The sequence below is a fragment of the Cygnus atratus genome, chromosome 18, assembly GCF_013377495.2.
Source record: "Cygnus atratus isolate AKBS03 ecotype Queensland, Australia chromosome 18, CAtr_DNAZoo_HiC_assembly, whole genome shotgun sequence".
NCBI classification, from domain to species: domain Eukaryota; kingdom Metazoa; phylum Chordata; class Aves; order Anseriformes; family Anatidae; genus Cygnus; species Cygnus atratus.
Window position 1 is genome coordinate 4,172,908 of NC_066379.1, and position 20,223 is coordinate 4,193,130.

Genomic DNA, 20,223 nt, shown 5'->3' on the forward strand with positions numbered 1-20,223 from the left:
AAAAAAAAAAAAAAAAGTTTTGCATTTTGACTTCTGGTGTCTGGAGTCAAGCTGGTGCCATCCAGCCTGTGGGGCACTGAATGCCCTGGAGAATGGGGGATTTCAGACATCAGGATGATGAATTCGCTCCTGTTCTCACCCAGTGGAGAAGAAACAAGGAGCAAATATTAGGATGCAGGTGTAGGGGGTCAGCAGGCACACAGCCATGTGTGCACACACATTCCTGTGATCTGTTTATGCAAACCCAGTGGCAAAAATTAGCTCTCAGATGTGTGACTGATAATAGTTTTCTGCAAGGAGGAATAATTGCTTTATGGCTATAATTAACAAGGAATTCATCTGCGTCTCGGAGGAGGCCGTTCCTCCTTTGGACTTCACAGGCTCACCCATTTATATGCAGAGGCTGGTTTTAGGAACAGGACAGCTGTCTGATGTTTGGTGTCTGAGTGTGGCTGATGCCCCTAAGTTAGCTGGGGACACGGAGCTGAGGCACAAGCTGCTAGTGAATGGCTCAGAGCCTTGCTTTTACCTGCAGACTTGGAATAATACCCCTTATACGCCTGCGTTGGGTGGTGATGGATGTTTTGGGAACAAAAATGTTTTTGCATCAGAATTGGTAACATAAGCATGGGAAGTGCAAGGCATGTTGCTTCCTGGGATTGCATGATGCATGGGGGAAAAACAAGTACTGGGCTGATATTCAAAAGAAAAGGACTGATGGGGTGTGCAGGACCAAAAGGCTAAAAAGCTATAAAAAACAGTAAGGAGGTTGCAAAAGATAGGAAAAACAAAGGGAGGAATTAAAGGTTAATAACACTTGTATGAAACTAGTAACAAATGTCTGATAGCTTGTGAATCTATAGTACTCAGCCAGTGAGGAATCGGGGGATAGAGTGAGAGTTAGGAAACGGTTGTAGAAGATGTGAAAGTTGAGATGCCTGCCTTTGCAATCGTGAATAAAACATTACTTCATTGAGGTCCTTGCCTGAGCCTGTGTTGTTGGCTATTGAGTGTTTCACAGATGTGAATGTTTGAAGGTAGGGAAAAAAGAAAAAAAAAAAGAGAGAGAGAGAATGAAAACATAAAAGCCAGCCTAGGGTGGAAATTGAAAGGCTCAAATGAAACATCTCATCTTTCAAAGAGGAGCAAGTATTGATGGAAAGTCACCTGCAGTCGTTCCCTGACTTGCGGGTGTCATCGTTTCTCTTGCCTTTATTGTGCTGATTTGACAAACACGCTGACAGCCCCTGCAGAGAGCGCAGCGCCGGCTGCAATCGAGAGCCGAGGATGGGTAGCCTCTGGGGAGGCAGAGAGCCCCGGCCTCCTCCCTGGGCATGGGAGAACCTCTGGCATGGTCCCACTCCCCCTGTTTTTAGGCTGTTTGTTGCACATATTTGCAGCGGCAGGCTTGTTGGAAGTATTTTCTGTGAAACGCGCTGGTTGTGGAGGGCTTGGGGAAGTTACCGGAGCAGTCCTGCTGGGGACAGAGGGCTTTGGCTGACCAGCTCTGGTGACAGATCCACTCCCGTGTCTTTTGGTCACTCTTTGGTACCGTCCTCATTGGTGTGTAAAGCCTGGATGAGCTGAGATATTTCCAAATGCCCTCCCATTTTGACTCTAATCTTAGAAAAATGGACTCTGCTTTCTAAGGGCTCAACCCACAGTGGCTTTCCTTCACAGCGAGGGGAGCTGCTGGTGCTGAGCTTGGCTTGAGCTATTCCTGAGCAAGAAGCAGTTAAAATTGCAATCTCATAAAGAAAGAAAAGAAAAAAGGCCAAATTTTACAATGTCTTATGATAAAGACCTAACTACATAAGTTACCATGTTAATTGTCCTAAAGAGGAATAGATTGTTAAAAACTAAATTCAATTCCCGTATAAGCAAATTCAGCTTGCTGCACACTGGAGGATTGCGCTGCAGTTCTGAATTTGCTCCTGAGCATCAGTCTGTGACTGGCTCCATGGCTTGGTTAGAGTTGTGCTGGCACTGCATCCTTGTATCCTTGCTAACGAGGTAACAGGGCTAATGCAAGCAGAGGACTCCTGCGCGGATGTTGGCAGCGCCCCAGGGAAGGGACTTTCAGACTCTCTGGAGAAGCGCCAAGCATCAGGGAGGGGATATTTAGCCTAATGATGCTTTATCATCAGTGAAAGCCAGGACAGGCAAAGTGTTCTTGGTGCAGGCAGGGCTGCATTCACATTTTGTAGCAGTAAAGCAAAATCATCTCCTGTGAAGAGAACAAGAGATCTCGGTGATTGGGAACTTTTGCTTTTATAATTGAGTGTATTAGAGACTTCTTCTAGCACAGCTCTGCCAACCGGAGCTCACGTCTCCTCACCCACTCCTCTCCCTCTGCCCTTTCTCCCCAGACTCAGGGATGGAGGTCTGGTCCCTCTGGCTGTGTGTTTGCTGATGGATGCCATGGGAACAACAAAAGTGGAGGTTCCCAATCCTTCCTGGGAGGAGGGAAGAGGGCAGATAGTGAAGCGAAGGAAACTGGAGCTGGAAACTGGAAAGCTTTCCACTGGCAAAGGAAAGGTTTGTCTGGGACAGATGATGCTCCCCGCATTGGTGCTCATGTTTTGGGGGTCAGTGCATGAGGGGATGCTGAGTGTCCCCTGAATGTGGCACTGTCACAGGAAGCCTGTCTCGTTAACAGGAGTCACAATATACTGCAGCAGCTACTCAGCTACAGACACCTGTGTGAGTGGAGCATTAAGCCCAGTGCATACGTGAGAGTGTACAATAAATGTGAAGGCAACCAAAACCAGGACAAAAACCCCTGGACATTCCTCATCTAAGTTGTCCAATTCTACCCCAAATTCAAGCTGGATTGCATGTCACAACCATCAGCTGCTTTGTCTTTATTTCATTGTTTTCAGTTCTCATACAAGTACTAATCTAGCATTACTGCTTTAAAAAGAACGAACTACAGCCATTCACGGGATAACATAACTTTAAACTCTGTGAGACAGCTGATACTATTAAAAAACATGGCCCTATAATAGGTTTTCATTATTGATAGCTACTTGAGGAGACACACACTATAAAATATAAAGATGAAAAGCGAAAGGCTATTTGTGAGCTTCAAATCAGTGGCGCTGGAGGAAATGAGAACAGACAAACGGCACAGCCTCTGGACTAAATGTGTGCACATTATGGAGCTGCTAAGGCTTTGCCTTTACAATGTACACTTTAAATCAAAGCAACATTGAAGTCAATATTGATTGTTCTTCGAGATGCATTTTACCTTCAGGCACTGCTGTTTCCCAAAGGAGCATGAGCAAGAACGTATGTCTCTGTGCAGTGCTGGCTGCTTGTGGACAGGGATCTCCCCGAAATCCTCTGAAACCGATTCCTTCTTTGGAAGTACCCACTGCTGCTGCTGAGGGTCCGCTGTCTGTTCTTCAGGTACTCCCGGTAGTTTTTGGTGAGCAGGGTGTAGAGGAAGGGGTTGATACAGCTGTTGCTGTAGGTCAGGCAGGTTGTCAGGTAATTAATGTTCTTCATCACCTTGGGAGATAAAGGGAAGGATTCATAATACTGGAAGAGGAGCTGCCATATCCAGAAAGGCAAGAAGCAAGCCCAGAACACCAGCACGATTGTGAAGATTAAATAGAGCACCTTTTGGTTCGGCAGCCGCTTGGTCTGCTTGAAGGATGCTGTTTGCGACACCCAGTAAATCTTAGCTAGTCGGATGTAGAGGTAGCCAATGATTACCCCTGGGCCCACGATGCTGGTGCCAAAGAGGATGGTGAGATAGACTTTGTAGGACAGCTTGCTCCAGGTGGGCAGGCAGATGCTTTTGTTGTCCCTTTGCACCAACTGGATCATGATGAGCATTGGGAGAGTGAGCAGCAGCGATACCAGCCAGATGACAACAGCAATGGCCTTTCGGTAGCTCTTGGACCTCTTCACTGTGTCCAGGGGCTTCAGCACAGCAAAGTAGCGCTCTGTGCTCATGACTGTAAGGGTGAAGATGCTGGCGTGCATGGTGAGGAAGTCCAGACTGAACAGGATGCGACAGCCAACGTCCCCAAAGTACCATTTCTGGATGAAGTAGGTCCCAACGATGAAGGGGATGGTGAGAAGGTAGAGGAGGTCTGCCAGAGCGAGGTTGATGATGTAAATATACATGGAGGCAGATGATCGCAGGTAGTGGCACATCACCAGCAAGGTGTAGACGTTGCCGGTCACCCCAATCACGCACATCAGGGAGAGGATGGTCCCAATGGTGCAGATGGCGATCATGTCCTCCATGGAACCAGCGGCTGCCATGCTGGCCCCGGTGGTGTTCGTGGAGGCATTGGGTCTGATTCTGAACAGGCTGCTCTCACTGGTGTCCGTCACCATGTAGGGGGTTGCAGAGAAGTGGCTCTCCAGCTCATCGGTTAGGGACATCCTCCTGGCCTTTGAATGTCAGAGGCTTTGCTCATGCCACAGGTTTTTGGAGAGCTGTTTTTCCTGTTCTGAGAAACGTGACTGCTGGGAAATGGTGAACCATTGCTCAGTGGGGTCTCATCCGAGGAAGATCTGCATCCTCCACTAGAGGAAAGACATCAAAAACCAACAGATTAGAACCTGCCAAAGCAACACAACCTATTGTTGAGAAGCTATTTGTCCCTGATTACATCTTTACTGCCTGCATGTGCCAAAGGTCTGCATTGAGGCCGCTTATGCAGTCGTTACGAGAGCACAGCTCTGAGGAATGACGTTTTTTAGTGTGCATGGAAAAGAGATGAGAGATCGTGCAGATATTTGGAACCACTTGCTGCAATCTTTAAAGTTAGTTTGGGGTTGGGAAAGAAAAGTATCCTTCCTAATTTCATAGTGCATTTGCTGATAAGCTCTTTGCTAAGCTCTTAACATGAAGGAGTCCAAGACCCAAAAGGGAAAACAAACTTCGTATTTACCATTTGCAGCTAAAGGGAATGTATCACAGGAAATAGATGACAAAGTCCAGCATTTCTGCAGTGCTTTCCCTGAACAGCTTTCCTTGAATGAGAAGCTCCTGCTATATCGTGACCTGCAGTTTCCAATTGTCAAGTGATGGAGAAAAAAGGCATTTTCGGTACGTAGCACAAGCCGTAGGTTGCGCTGTGAGCTCTAGGTATGTGTAAACATGGTTCTTTTCATGTGTTCTGTCAAGTGTGAGCCCACAGATGTTTGTGTGCCCATGCTGAGATATCTATTTCAGACAGTCCTGTCTGCGAATGTGTCTTATGCAGCGGGCTGAGAGATCACTCTGCAGCGCTTTAGGCAGGTAGTTGCTCTTTGTACATGGGAGCTTTTGGTTAGCTTAAGCCCAGTGCTGTATAAATCATGACTGTTGCTTTGAGTTTGTGCTGGCTTGGGGTGTAGGCAAAGGGATATCGAACCTGCTTCAGAAAAACACACGAAAAAGTACGTAAAACACCAGGATTTTAAGGCATAACAAGAAGCCTGTACCAACGTAAAGGTCACTGCACACAGAAATGTTTGCAGTACATATTTTACGCAGTTCAGGTTGTCTATTCATTTAGAAAACGCTGCGAGAGCAGGTGCTGGACTGCCTTGTCCTTGCAGGGCTCCGCAGGCAAAGACATCACTCTGCCTCTTCAATGGGGCAGATTGGGTTGGTTTTATCACGGGAATTGTGAAGTTTTGCAGCTTTTCCCAGTAAACTTGGTGTCCTTTTGCCTCCACACCCAATGACTCCATTGCCCTCTTCATCCCGCTTGCTTGCTTGGCAGGATGGCAGCACCGTGTCCTGCTCCAGCTGTCCTTGGGTCAGAGACTCTGCCGGTGGCCACTGCCGCACTAGAGGACGGGCAATGTTCATCTTCTTGATGACTTGCCCCCATTTTCTCTTCTTCCCATTACCAGGTGACAGGTGCTGTGGAGATGTCATGCAGAAAGTCTGCAGAAAAGAGGGTAACCTAGCACAGACAGATTTCTTCTTCCTTAACAGTTGGGATAGGGGTGCAAAAAAGGCAGAAACACTACACGGAGCCCATCTGCCCCCCCATGTCCCTTGGGTACAGACAGCTGAGGGGGAGAGGTGAAGCGTGGTCCGGCAGTGGTCAGTTCTTTGGGAGGTTGCTTCTCTCAGCCGATCTCCATCAGCTTCACTCAGCTTTTCTGGACCCTGCAAACCCAAATCTGCCTTCTCCCCGCTGTGCTCTGCGATCCCTCCTGCTTGGCTTTGGGCATGTGCAGCCAGCCCATCCACGCACCGGCTGGCTCCCTCATCGTCTGCCTCATGCGTGCTCCCGTACAAGCTGTGCTGGCAGCACAAGCATCAATGCGTGGAGGAGATGCAGATGCTCGGGGGCTCTGCCTGCTCCTCTGCCACACGGTCACCAGCAGGCTTGGTTGGAAGGGAAGGGCTCTGCACGGGATGCTCCAGCTAAGCCTAGCTCCGGTGACACGCAGCTCTTGGGCTCGGTTGGATTTGTGCTAGCTTGTTTTCAGGAGCATGTTTCCGTGGCCCAGGTGCTGGCTCCTTGCAGCTGCCTTACTTTGTGCTCTGGGCACTTGTAGCAGGTCTGTGTCATGTCTGTGCTCATCAGCGCGGGTCCCTGTGTGACAGCTCCTGCTAGAGAGAGCTCCCGCACCGCAGCTGCCTGTTCTGCTCCTGCACCGAACCTGCGTTTTGCTTCATTCATAAAATCACTACAGTGCTAATTCAATTCAAACACTCCAGCTATCTGCAGGCAGAGCTCGCAGCTAGGCAGGTCCTCGTTCCTAGAGGACGAAAATTGTACAGACTGGGGAAGCCTTGCATCACTTCAAAGTTATTGGCATTGCTGCACTCAAACATGCATGCACACACACAAACACATGCAGACACACACAATAAAGAGCCTGCTATTCCAAGCAGCCATTCAAAGCATCTTACGGTCTAAGCAATTTTCTCAGCCATTCCTGCCTTTTCTTCTATGTTATCAGCACCGAGGGGCACCGTGCACGTTCCGGTAGCAATGAACATAAAGGAATTCCTCCTGCTCAAACCTTGCTTTTAAATCCAGCAGGTGAAGTTTCCTACAAGAAACGGAATAAAAATGCAGCTGGTAGTTTTAAAGCTGAAACTTCAAAAAAAAAAAAAAAGGGAAAATGAAAAAAGAGAATCCTCCTTCATGGGAAGACAACGCCAGCTCCCCGTGCTCCGTCGCATCTGGAAAGGCAGCGACGGGAAGGGAGCGTGCTACCTCTCCAAGTATGTTTGAAATCTGTGCGCTCTTAATACTCTCATTCTCCTCCCTTCACTCATGCCTGCTATTTCTGTTACTCAGTGACGTTAGGCATAGCGTGGCTTTGACTGCAGCCGGCAAAGAGCCTTTTTAAAGCAGCAGCATTTGGATAGCTGGGGCTGGCTGAGCCCGCTCTCCCCACCTGGCTGTGAACCAGCTGGGGCTGCGAGGTGTCGGTGCTGTGTTCATCTCAGGACTGGTGATATGAAGAGCTGTCGTGCCCCTCCTTATGTCACACAGAAGGGCACAAGCATCTTGTGTTGCCTGAGCAAAACCGTTGTGTCTGGGCACAGTGGCCGGGTTGGGGAGGGTTAAATTCCTGCGGGAGGGTCGGCTGCCCACGGAAATGGCGAGCTCCTCCATTCGGAGATCAATTCCAAAACGAAGTCAAAGTTTATTTGGGTTGGACAGCGTATTCACAAACGAATCTGTGCGGTGGTATCATGCACGACAGCATCTGAGATATTTCAGGCTGGCAATAACAAAACACTGTCTGGGTTGTTTGGGGTTCGTCTGCTTGCTTTTCCCCTGTGGTTCTCAACAAGGTGAAGACGGAGCAAGATCACCCAAGCTCCTTGAAAGCCTCACTGTGAGGAAGGGGCTGGTGCTGAGAAATGCTGAAGCGAACTTGAGATTATTTTGTTAGCAGCTGAATATTGGGTTGGTGACCTGTACACCGTGGGGTTGCTTTTCCTCCCTGTTCCTTGCTCTAGCTCTGTGCAACGGGGGAATTGCTTCTGATGTATGGGAGGGGAGGAGCACCCACCTCTCCCAGGGCGGCTGCAGCTGGATGTGGGTGTGTGGGAGATACCCACTGTAGTTTCACCAGTTTTTATTCAGGTGGCCACTGAAAGGAGGTGCCAATTGCTGGCATGGGGCTCCAGGAAGGCAGTAGCTGTCCCTGGCTTTGCACTTGGTCCCTCCTGCATTGACCTGACAAACTGGGAGCTGTTTCCTCCTCAAACTCTTTTTCTGGGTATTGTGTCATCTCTGTTTTTGGCCTTTTACACTCTGCCTTCTGGGAGCTTTCAGATGCATCTCCTCTCATCTCCAAGGTCTTGGCTTCCTGCAGCATAAGCCCAGTTTTGGAGAGTGCTCACCCTCTGAATGGTGCTCGGGCTGCCTGGGGGACAGTGGTGGCACCTGGGAAGGGTCTTGAGCACCAGCTGCAGCCATCTCTGCTGGGCAGCTGGTGCTCAAAGCAGGGCTTCTCTGAGACCTGGGCTTTTGCATCTGGGGAGGACTTGGGTTAGGAGCAAATCCTCACGGGGAGGCTTGAGTTTGCAATGAAAATACATTTCACGTTAGTAGCTCTTAGAAGGGCTGGTTGAGCCCTAAAACCCCAGCCCAAGCACCCCGGTGTAAGGGTGTTTTGCTCCAAAGATTTGCTCTAACTCTGCGCTTTGTCTCTCTCTCTCTTGGCAAAGTGTGAAGGTAATTCACATGGCATGTTCTTCTTCCTGTACAAAGCAGGGACAACCTGCTGGTGTCCTGGAATCCCCTTGCCAGTCTTCATGTAATCCAAAGAATGTCCCCCCATATGGCTTCTGTCCCGGTCCCTCTGGTGACAGATGCACTGAGTAAGGACATCTGAGTTACCTGCAGCTGAGTAATTCAGCCCCACGGGCTGCTCTGCTTCTGTCCTGTGCTGGGAACAGCCCTCTGGGCACAGGTCCCATGCAGTCCCATGCAGTCAGTGATGGGGATGTGGGTGACCTGCTGGGCATGGCTTGGGCATGCTGCTTCCATCACCGTCTCTCTCTCTGGGCACCTATGCTGAAGCTGTCACACTGTCACTCCTCTGTCACTGAGGTGCCCGTTGGGTTTGTAGTGACCTGTGCCAGGGAAAGGAAGGGGGAATGGGATGGGAGAAAAGCTTCTGGCCAACCCATCGCTTCCTTGGACCTGTTGGTCCCAACCCGGTAGTTCCTTTTTGGTGTACAAACCTTCTGGAAAATATTATACCAGTGTGCTGGTTTATCAGGAAATGTCAGTGCTGCCGGGGCTGCTGTCAGAGCAAGCTGAGCCCCCAAATGTTTGGAAAGCTCCCGTGGGCCGCTGGAGCCATTTGAGGAGGTGTCTGGAGAGACGTTTGAGAGTGATGTTGTGGTGTCAGGTTCACAGCCCTGGCTCAGAGGGTTGTTTGTGATTGTAGTTCTTCTTCTCCTGTTTCCCCTATTTTCCTCATCTGTAAAACAGAGATCATTGCACTCACTCGTCTCCCGGTGCCTTGAATTTCAGGGTTTTTCACATTTGTCAGATGCTTTTAGAGCTATAGGCAGGAGTCCCAGCCAGCAGGATTTGTAACAGGGCTAGGAACTGTGCAGTAAATATCGGATGAAGGTAGGAGCCCTCTGAGATGTAGACTAGGTCTGTTTAATTATTCAGGCAGCATCTGCAGCCACGGGGTTCAAGTTCTGCATAAGAGCCTTCTGAAGGGACTGCAGAGGCAATAGCTGTTGTTGTTCTTTCAAACACAGGACAAAAAAGACCTGTTTACGTCTTCAACATAACTTATGCCAATGATATGTGAGTTTGATTGTGCTTGGTTACTGGTTCAAACCTCACTGAACCAGACAAACCCCTTGTGCCCCCCGAGCTGGGCTGTGCACCTGACCCGCCTTGTACCTGCCTCCCCCGGTCTGTGCAGGGCCCCTGGACAATTTTGTTCTGCTTTTGCTGGGGCAGCTTTGAGATCAGCCTCGCCAGCAGCCGTGGGCTCCCTTGTGCTGCAAGCTGAAGGATTCCTGCAGGACAGCTTGCCTACAAATCACATTTTTCAAAATGTAAGCCCTGCTCCCATGTGCAGGGAAGAGCTTGTACAAGTGCAGCCAAAAATTGATAAAAGAAACAGATCTCATAAATGTGTCTGCATTCTTGGTCTGGGTCAGGTCTAGAAACACATGCAAGCTTGGATAAGATGGGATTCTCATTTGCCTGACTTGGTTTACTCATCTCCACACATGACCTCCATTAATGCCCGCAGCAGTCAGGGTGCCGTGTGTGCCTTGTCTCTGCTACAGATGTTATCACAGTTGCACAGAAATTCGCATTAGCTTCAGAGAAACTGCCCTGACTTTGGGGCAGCCCAAAGGAGATTGAGCATTTGCAGCATCGTGCATGCTGATGTGGATTAAACCGAGGTCTTGGGAGGGCTTCACATGACTTGTCTTCTTCTGCTAGGGTCACAGCGGGACGGTTGGGGGCAGGCTCTTCCCATGTCATACCTCGTGTGACAGCACCCGGGTGACAAGTGCTGAGCCCAGGACCACCACCGTGAGCACCATGCTGATAGCTGGGAGCAGCTCCCGAGGCAGAACACTGCCGAGGTGGTGACTCTTGCAGGACACGGTGCTCCCTGGGTCACCTCTTTAAATCCTGTACTTAAATCTCCATTCCAGCTCTTAATGGTCTTGGCACATGTAAATGCGATGTCCTAATTCCCAACTGCTTTTCTCATTCTTCCTGCTATTTGTCTCCGCCAGTGAAAGAGCCACCCAAACTTAGCCAACGCATTTGGAGACATCACTGAACTTTTTGGCATTTTTGTCTCCTCTCTTCCTGTTTGTTTTTTTTTTTCTTCCCCAAACAAGAAACTTCCGTTGTCCTTTCCGAGGCAGTATTGCTTTGTTCTTGGCTAGTCTGTATGAAAGTGAGACTCTGGGGGCTGCAATAACCAGCTTGTTTTCCCTCATCTAGGATTCCTTACGTGGACACCAGGTTTACAGATGCTCTGCTCGGGGAGGGCATTCATCTCTTGCTGAGCTCTGCCAGCCCAGGATTTCTGTGCTGCTGACAGCTTTTCCGCTGCATGGAGGTGAATTGCACAGACAATCCAAGGGGTGGTGCTGGAAGGGGACTGAGAAGTGCCATGCCAGGCTGTTAGCTACCTCATCTGTGCTGGTTTTGGCCAAAACAGTGCCACTGCCCAGGGCAGGGAAGCAAATGAGGTGTTCTGTGCTGGTGCCCTGGAATTTGGGTAGGGAAAGGGCAGAGGGCTCAAGCTCTGAGTCCCTGGGATTTGTAGGTAAAAGCTGCATGAACCCCATCCCTGGATCTTTGTGCAAGCTGGTCCTGCAGGGATGGGGCCAGAGCTTCTCTACCTTTCCTCTTGGGACTGCTGCTGTATCTCTAACGAACTGTTGCTCCTCTGTCTCCTGAATTGCACCTCGCTGTTACCGGGATCTCATCAAGCTCCCAGAGATGGCATAGATTTAGGACTCCTGTGAGGTCTGAAGATTGCTGTAGGATGCTGGAAGCTGCCCTGAATCCATTTGGGCTGTGGTGGGGTGAACTCTTCCAGGTTGATGTGGTCGTGGCTGGTCCCCGCAGCCCTGGTGTTCCTCTCGAGGCTCAGGTTGCTGCATTTCTGGGAGGCTGCGACATGTGCTGGGGGCTTGACCAAATGGCACGGCTGGGCGAAAACCTTCCTGCCAGTGGGGAGACAGAGCAGTGGCCATGTTGCTTGGTGGTTTGCACCTAACACTTGCGCTGTTTACAAATTTCTAATGTGCTTACGATAATACCAAAGGACCTCCTTACAAATGCAAACAAGAACTTAAATACATTTATTTGCAATAGATTTAAACTTGACAAGTCTGCTTTGCCCAATCTATTTCCCTCTTGGTGTATTTACAAGTGTAGCCCATGGGGACAGGATCAGTGATTAGATCTAGCCCAAGACCTGTGATTTTCATCAGCGTACCAGCAGCGCCTTGCTGGAGCACAGGTTTTTGAGGCTTTCCCCCCTAAGTGATTACTGTTACGTGCACACGTTATTACTCACTCCTTCTGCCTTTTGTTTTTTTCCAAGCTCTTTGGTCCTCTGCCACCATTAGAAACCGTCACGTAACCGCCTGTGTCCCAGACCTGAGACCAGTGAAAAAGAAAAAGTACCCAGGACATACCAAGGATGGAGTTAAGGTTGCATATATTTCATACCGGTAGAGGAAATTGTGATCAGCTGTAAGTGGGTTTTATATCTCACATCAGTAATTAATACGGCTGCTGGTGCGCTTGTCTCAGTCAAGCATGTCCCTGGCTGGGTGCTGATGTCTGCAGTGGGAGGGATGGATCCTGTCTGTGCCAGCCTGTGCTAAGTTGTAGGCTGATCTGAGCCTCAGCCACTTTTGGGAGAGGTTTTAGCAGTGCTAAAGCTGTTTTGGCAGTGTTATAGCTATTTTGGCAGTGCTTATAGCTGAGTGCTGCTACAGCAAATGTAAGCTGGTGGCTTTGGTGACAGACTTCTGCACTACATGGTGTGGTTGTTGTGTCATTTGCCCAACTGCCTCATGAAAACCTTTAAATCAAGAGCCACAGAGGTGTGGGTGCTCGGGGCAGGCAGGTGCAGGTGGACAGAGGAGGTCTCAGGGTAGAATCTCTGCAGCACAAAGGGGCTTTGTCCTCAGCAATATTTCACATTTCCCTCTGCACCAGTTATAACCTGGTCATCGTATTAAAGGTATTTTGAGAGTAACTGGAATAGGAGGACACAGTGCCTTTATTCTCTTTATTTGAATGCACTCAGGATTAACAAACAAACCAACCAAAAACTGCACTAGACTTCTGGAAGTCTTCCAAAGCATCATCAGAAAAGCCTCGGGGAGTTCAGCTAAGCTCAGCCAAGCCCCTTCCATGGGATAAAACCTATGCTAAAGACAAACGTTTCTCCCCATTGTTACCTGTATCTTGCACAGCACCTCCCAGTTCACATCTGCGTGGCTGTGCTGATTGCTCCAATGCTTTGCAGTTTGGCTCAGTGTCCTCAGCCATCCCATCCTTCCCTCCAGCACTCTGTTCCATCCTGGGGAAGTATTCCACATTTCTCAGTCTGGTTCCTTCTCGTGGCTAGGAATTAGAGGATTTTGAAAAATCTTTGTGAAGCCAGAAAGCTTTTGGGAAAAGTCAGGCTCCCACCATTTCCAGCAGAAGTTCCTGTTGCTGATCCTGGGTGTTTTCTCAGCTCTGAATGCCTGTGGCTGGCAGCAAACATTTCTCCTGGAGCTTTCAAAAACCTCTCACAAGATACGCAAGGTGCAGCATGAAGGGTTGTCTGGCAGCATGTAAAAATAGCAAATGTCATTGCACGGAGCATGTGCTGCTTCGGTGGCATTTGCCGTGCTGAACACATGGGAACAGGGCCCGAAGGACTGGGGATGGTGGCAGGCGGTAAAGGCCACCCCATGAAGCAGTGGATGGAGATGGAGATGTGCCCTGCTGAAGGTCACGGTGGTGGTGCTGCTGGGGACAGCCCTGTGGTTCAAGAGGGCTGCAGGACAGGCTGGGCCTCCCACTGACCAGATGATTTGATAAAGGCTCGCTTTTCATTGAAATCTAGCAGTGCAGCACCTGCCCAGGTATGGTGAGCTCCAGGCCTCTCGTGCCCCTGAGAGGTTATTGCCAAGGCGGGTGGGAGCGATGGTAGGCTGCTGGAACGAGGAAGACCCTGAGCTAAAAGCAGTGCCAGAATTGGCAGGTGTTAGTTCAAAGACCCCAAAGCTCGTGCCAGTTTTAGACAGAGAGGTTTGCCCTCTGCAGATTGCGCCCTGTGATGAGGCGCAGGCAGCGTGTGTGTCCCCATGCCAGTGAGTCAGTCCCTCACTGTGGGGACCGGTGTGTCCCCAGGACGGGGTCTGGGTGGCAGAGGTGGACCCAGCAGGGCTGGGATGGCTGTGGCTGCTGGCCACAGAGGCCACAAGGGCCTCAGCATACATTCCTTTCTTGTTTTTCTAGTAAGAAGTATGCAGCATTCATTTAGTCATTGGCATGTTATTCCAGAGGGAAATTCTCTTGGAAATGCTCTAATGGTAACAAAGGGGCTTAATTCCCCAGCAGAAAGCAGAAGGAACATCGAGCAGGTGCCTGATTTCACAGTCAGAGTGTGTATTTATTGTTTCAAAATGCTTCTCCGTGCCTCGATTTGGTCCCAAGTAACACTTTGATTAACGCAGCAAACCCAGTGTGCTGGGGCCTGAGGATGGGCATGAGGATGGGGTAGCTGAGGTCAGCCCCCAGCACCGATCTGGAGCTGAGGTGGAGGTCTGTGAGGGAAATTCTGCCTGGTTGCAGCCCAAGCAATGCCTTCTGCCCCTGTGGGACCCATCGGCCACGTGTAACTCGATTTATCGAGTATTTGCACTGTTGTGGTGCAGCACAGCAGTGGCAGCTCATGCCCAGGGAGATGCTGCCTGTGCTGGGCGCATCCTGCCCCAGCCACGCTGAGCTGCTCAGAGAGCACCCGCCAGCATGATGAGGTTGTCCTCCTCCTCCTCAGTGCTCCTTCACTGATCTCATCTCACCTCACCTCACCTCTGTGTGAAGGCACAGTATCCTTCCCGGATGGCCCCACTGCCCATCCTTTATTTTCTCTCTGCTGATTTCCCAGGAGGAGCTGAGCCCAGCTGCTCCATATCATGGGAAAGCTTCTGGCAGCAGGCATTGTGAAGCTGCTATGTAAAAGTCACTGCAAAGCTCTGTCGTAAAGTGCACTTGTGGCTTCAGAACATTTTAATTGTCCTTTTAATGCACATTTGGAGGCATTGTAAAATCTTTATGTTCAAGACAGAGCGTTCCCCATGGGCTGGGGACCCGCCTCCAAAATGTGCCGCTGTCGTTCAGGGCTGTGTGTGGCTGAAGGGGGTTGTTTTCTCAGGTTTTTGAAGTGGTGTTAAAGCCACAGCTGTTTTATTGATGAGTCAAAGGGAGCAGCGTCCCTTGCTTCTTAGACTGTAAATGCCAGAGTATGCAAACACCTGCCTCAGTAAAAAAAAAAAAAAAAAAAAACCTAAAAAAATATATAAAACAAAAAACCAGGATCACATCACCTCTTGGTTCCCTTCAAGGTGATGTAGGATGCAATTTTTGGCCATGATTGAGGTTTCAGCACTGGGGGCGGCTGTTACAGCTGCACCTGTGCTGTCTACTGTGTTATCCTCAGGTTTTGGATCCTGCCTCGCTCTGCAGCATCCTGGCTTGTACGAAGGGAGGGAAGTGCTTCATTTCACATTTGTATTCACTGCAGCTGTGCTCAAAGCCGCTCCTGTTTCACTGTGAAGGCTGCTCCCTGTGTGAGCAGGAGGGAAGATCGCCTCCAACATGTGTGCTCGGGGCTGCAGCTGGGCTCCCCGCGCACCTTCAGGGCTCCGGACGCTGCAGGCTGCAGCACAGTGCCTGCCTGGGTCCCCGTTCCCTGCCCAGCTCCCAAAGCCCCACGGTTTCTTGTTAACCCAAAATTTAGCTCTTCCCGGGTTGCCAGCACTGTTTTCATGCCCTATTTTGAATACAATCGTTCTTTGTGCCAGCACACTGACAGTCAGCAATACAGATGGGCTTTTGGGGCTGGGGCTGGCAGGATGCGTTTAAGGGCTTTCCATTTTGCAAGTCATTTGTGTCCTGCACAAATGAGAGAAATTGGGCACCTGTTGTGCAGGATGATGAATATAAGTGGTTGGTGCACACCCCAGTGTTGTTGTGAGCCTTTACACACCCCCAACATTAACTCCAAGCAAAATATTCAAGGGTCTTAGTGGCTTTCAGCTACTTTTGCCAGTCTGCATTAGTAGTGCGTGACTCGGTGCAATTAGGTATCCCAAAACATTTTGCAAAGAGGCTTTCAGTGACCTGTGCCGAGTCCCAGTCCTCTCGGGACATTGCCCAGGTGTTGATCCAGGACATTGTGCCGCCCCAACATCTGGCCGTACCTCCTTGCAGCACAGCATTGCCCTGAATTTCTCAGTTGTGTGCAGAATTCAATGGGAGCTGACAGCGTTTCGCTTGAGCAGAAGGGAGGGGAATCTTTGCTACCTGTGCCAGATGGGAGCTTCTGCCAGCGGTGGGAAGCAGTTCCCTTTCAAATTCATTTATCTTCCACTGCTAGCCCTTCTTGTGAGCTGCTCCTCGCAGCTGGCTCCACCGTGCCCAGGGCATGCAGTGCAGGGACTCGCTTGACTGCTTTAATTGCCTCAAATTAATTACATCGCTATGAATTATATAAGGGTAACGTTTTTAGGGAACTAAAGCCTATGTCTAGGTGATAAGAAGAAACTAATGGCATTTGCATCTCACCTGAGCAATTCACACCCTCCTTGGCTGAACCTGGTCCCTCGTTTTAGGGTCTTGCTTCTTCCCCATGACCATCACCAGGCTAGCTTCTCTTTTCTAAACAAGATATCCTGTACTGGCGTGGGCAATGTTTACTTTGAGTTGATTGAGTTTCAAGTTAAAATTTTCCCCCAGTTTGTAAGATTTTCATGAAACGTAAACCTTTCTGAACTGTTTGTTGAAATACTGAAATTCTCCCGTTTTTATACCTTGTTTGCTCCGTCTGGAATGCCTGGCTGGTTATTTATGGTTTCTGAAAGGAGGCTCCCTGTGCAGCTCCACCAGCTCCTTTCGGGGCCTGCCTTGAGCATCACGGGGCCATCCTGGTCTCTGTAAGCACAGAGGAGCATTTGTTGGTGGAGCCCTGTTACTCAGACCTAGCTGTGAATTTAAGGTATTGTTGGGATCAAGAAGCAACTAACTTTATTTTTTTAATTGGACTTCATCTTTATTATCCAGAATCACTTTGCAACATCAACAAACTTCGTTGTTTTCCTCTTCATTCCTTTTTCCAGATTGTTCACGTACGGACAGGACGGCTGGACACCACGGTGACTCTGCCCACTCTGAAAACAGACTATTTACTCCTTTACTCCTGCATTTTGTTTCTTATCTTAACCAATTACTTGCATGACAACCTTTGCTCTTGTCTCATGAAAGACTAGTTGTTGAAGGACCCGGTTGAATGCTTTTTGTTAATCCAACCATAACTATATTTCCCTTTTCTGCTTCTTCACAGACTCCTTCAGAGAGCTCCAATTTGAGGCAGAGATTCTCCTGTGAGATGCTCTTCCCCAATATCTTACGTTTATCCATGTGCCTGTTCACTCCACTTTTTAATCCAGTTTCTCCTAATTCATCCTACTTACTGCTCTGTAGTTTCCCTGATCTTCACTGAGACCTTTTTGGAAAATTGGTGTCACATTAGGGGCTTTCTAGTCATCTAGTACACAGAGAGCTACAGAGAGTTTTAAGCAAGAAGTTGCATGCCACAGTTAATGCTGAAGCTCTTTCATCCTCAGGTTTCTTTATGGCTTTTTGGTGACCGCAGCCTGAAATCTGGCATCCCTGAAATAAGCTCAGACAGGAAGGGAGGTCATAGGTGCATTTATCTTGCTTCATTGATTGTCTGGCCTTTAGCTCACTGTGTAGAAAGAAATCTGTGTTTTAAGCAGCACAGCATGCGATGCACTATGTGTGGCTGGGGATGTTGCTCTGACAAGTTCATTTGGAAATGCCAGGTCTGGGCTGCTGGCCTGTGGCGGGTGCGCTCTGTGTCTGTGGTTGCCATAAGTCTTGCTCAGGCTTACGAGCCACAGCATACCTCGATGTGATCGTTCCTTGAACTGGACAGCTCGTTAATAACGGAGTGCCAGGCAGATGCTCAATGCCATGAAGTCCCTCATGGGAAAGTGATGAATCACACTGAAGTCCAGGAAAATGATAAAGGATCTGAGTTTGACTATGAGTCAATCACTTTATCTAACAAAATGGCACGGCGTCATCCCTCTGTTGTCTATAATTTAAGGAAAATTTGTCACAGGCTCTTTCCTCTGGTCTTTACAGAGTGTGGTGCAGCCTGACACTTATTTGTGCGAAACAGGCATGGGACAATCAGACCCCCCCAGCCATAAATGTGTGATGTACCTAATTGGCAAAAGCACAAATTAAGTGCTAAGGGGAGGGGGATTGCACAATCTGAAACATAAAGTGAAAGGGACCTGAATCCTGAAAAACTGCTGAACAAAGTAAATTATCTCATGATCCTACAAATAGCAATCCCAAGCAAGAACTCTTTGAGCTCTCTGGGTGACAGGAGAGGGCTGTGCCCCTGATGCCCCCCTGGGCTGGGACACCTCTCAGGGCACCCCTGGAAGGAAGCGTCTCATGTGGCTGACTCCTCGAGGAACAACTCATCTGTAGATCCCAACAAGGAGAGGGGTGAGAAACTCACCTTAAAGGGGATCTTAGAAGCACCCAACTGAATTTAGAACCACCCCCCACAGCCTGCAGTAAGTCTTGGGTGAACCTTGCCTCTCTGTAATTAAGTTGCTGTTTGTATTGTAATAAACTCTTTAAAATCATTGTGTTAATTGACTAATACTTAAATGCTGATTAAGTGCTGTTAAAAATCACATAATCTAATCTTGTGATTTATCGTAAAAGTATATAATAAATTTTTAATTATTGGTATGTTGCAGTTGTGTAAAATCTATTCTGTGACATGATCCCAAGTCCTTTTTGGAGGGGTAAAGGAGCAGCTAAATGTAGTAGAGAGTACTCTTTGACATCTGCAACTGTTAATACATAACCAGAGTTACCAGGAAGGGGGCAGCTTAGAAAGAAAAGGAACAATAAACGGGAAGAAAAATTATAATAATTTTTGCACTGTACAGAAAATACTCTTTCCTGCTAGGACATGTTGTGCCCGGAGTTCTCCCTGTTCCAGGCTGCCTGTTTTACAGCTCTTTGTCTGCTTTCTGTGATCATAAATCTTGTAAATCTCATTGCTTCCATGCCTTTACACATCCTTCTCAGAAACATTTTCTGCAGATTTTGCATCTGTGATCCTGGAAAATAAATCCCTACGGAGGCTGTTAATGCAAATTGGCTGTGTTTAAGTGAGCGGCTGATGCCCGTCAGCTGTGGTGAGAGGTGGCTGTAGTGTACCTGCTCTAGCTGTAATTAGGGGCTGAACCATGAAGAAGTGGTACGTGGTGTGGTTGAGCTGTCCCAGGCTTGGGGGTGGGTGTGGGAAGCTGCTGAAGACCTGGAGGTCTGGGAGGGCTGATAGGTGACAGGAGTTGTGAAAGAGGAGCGTGAGCATGCTGCAACTGTAAGTTTTCTTATTCCTGAAGAGGGGTCTTGCTGTTTTTTATGCTTGCATCCTGTGACAATTGGGTTGGGGGGTGGCAGAAGCCACAGAGGAGTCTTCCCCTTATAGTATGTGAAAGCTGGGAACGATTCTTGAGCTATGCAAGGTACATTGTTTTCTCCCCATGTGCATGTGGTACCTACCCACTAGCTGCTTTTCTGTGAGTCGGGATGTCCTTGGTGGTGCAGGTTTTTTTGCTGTGTGCGTGTGCCTCCAGGTGGTTTGGTTACAAGGGGCAGCTGTAGGGTGCAAAGGGGAAGGTAGGAGGGCCACCAGAGTGCAGAGGAATGGAGTGAAATGGCCTCAGCAGCTTCCGAAATCTCAGTAGTGGAGCCTGAGCTGCGGCAGAAGAAGGGATTTGGTGTTCACTTGTAGCTGAGAGCACCCAGTGTCCCACCGGGGCAGTGTACCTGCCCCATCTCCCACTGAGCAGCCTCCAGCTGGGTGGAGAATCTCATCTTCTTTGCCTCTCTGCTGGGAAGTTCCCTGTTTCCTCACAAGATTTTCTCCAGTTTTGCACAAAAAAAAAAGAAATGCTTCTTTGTGTGTGTGTAGTCCCTTCCTGTTTCCAGGTGACTACGCTGGGGCATGTGCAGCCTATGTAATCCTAAAGCACTCCAGCTCTCCTTTTCCACTGTTGAATCCTCCTTTTGCCTTCACTATTTTGCTTTTGCAATATTTGAGCATGTAGTACTTTCTCATTCCCTTCTTCCTGGCGTAAGATAAAGTTGACTCAGTGGCTCTTTTCTTTTATATATCTCACGTAAAGTGCAGCTCTCTATCTCCTGCTGCCATGGCTCAGGCTGATAAAGCAGATCATAATGTAGGCTTTTGTCAGGAGGGACTAAGAACTGGGATTCAAAGCTGGGCAGAAAATTTTCTAGTCTGACATGCTGTTCATGCCCTCAATATGTCAGCAAACCTGCTGAGGAAGAAACTCTGCTTCTTCCATGTCTGGAAGATGCTGAGGCCAGGAAGGCTCCTGTGGCTTTTGCTGAGGATAGTTGTGTGGGTTTC

General features: G+C 48.9%; 1 protein-coding gene across 1 annotated transcript; it reads right to left on the reverse strand.

The window, feature by feature from the left end:
* Positions 1 to 3,252: 3,252 nt before the first annotated feature.
* On the reverse strand, positions 3,253 to 4,401 carry LOC118255601 (urotensin-2 receptor-like). The gene has a single exon (XM_035561925.1). It carries the CDS (start codon positions 4,399 to 4,401, stop codon positions 3,253 to 3,255), a length of 1,149 nt encoding a protein of 382 aa, XP_035417818.1.
* Between the last annotated feature and the right edge of the window lie 15,822 nt (positions 4,402 to 20,223).

What these genes read in the sequence shown, in the direction of transcription:
- LOC118255601 (XM_035561925.1), bottom strand. Translation starts at nt 4,401, where the DNA reads ATGTCCCTAACCGATGAGCTGGAGAGCCACTTCTCTGCAACCCCCTAC.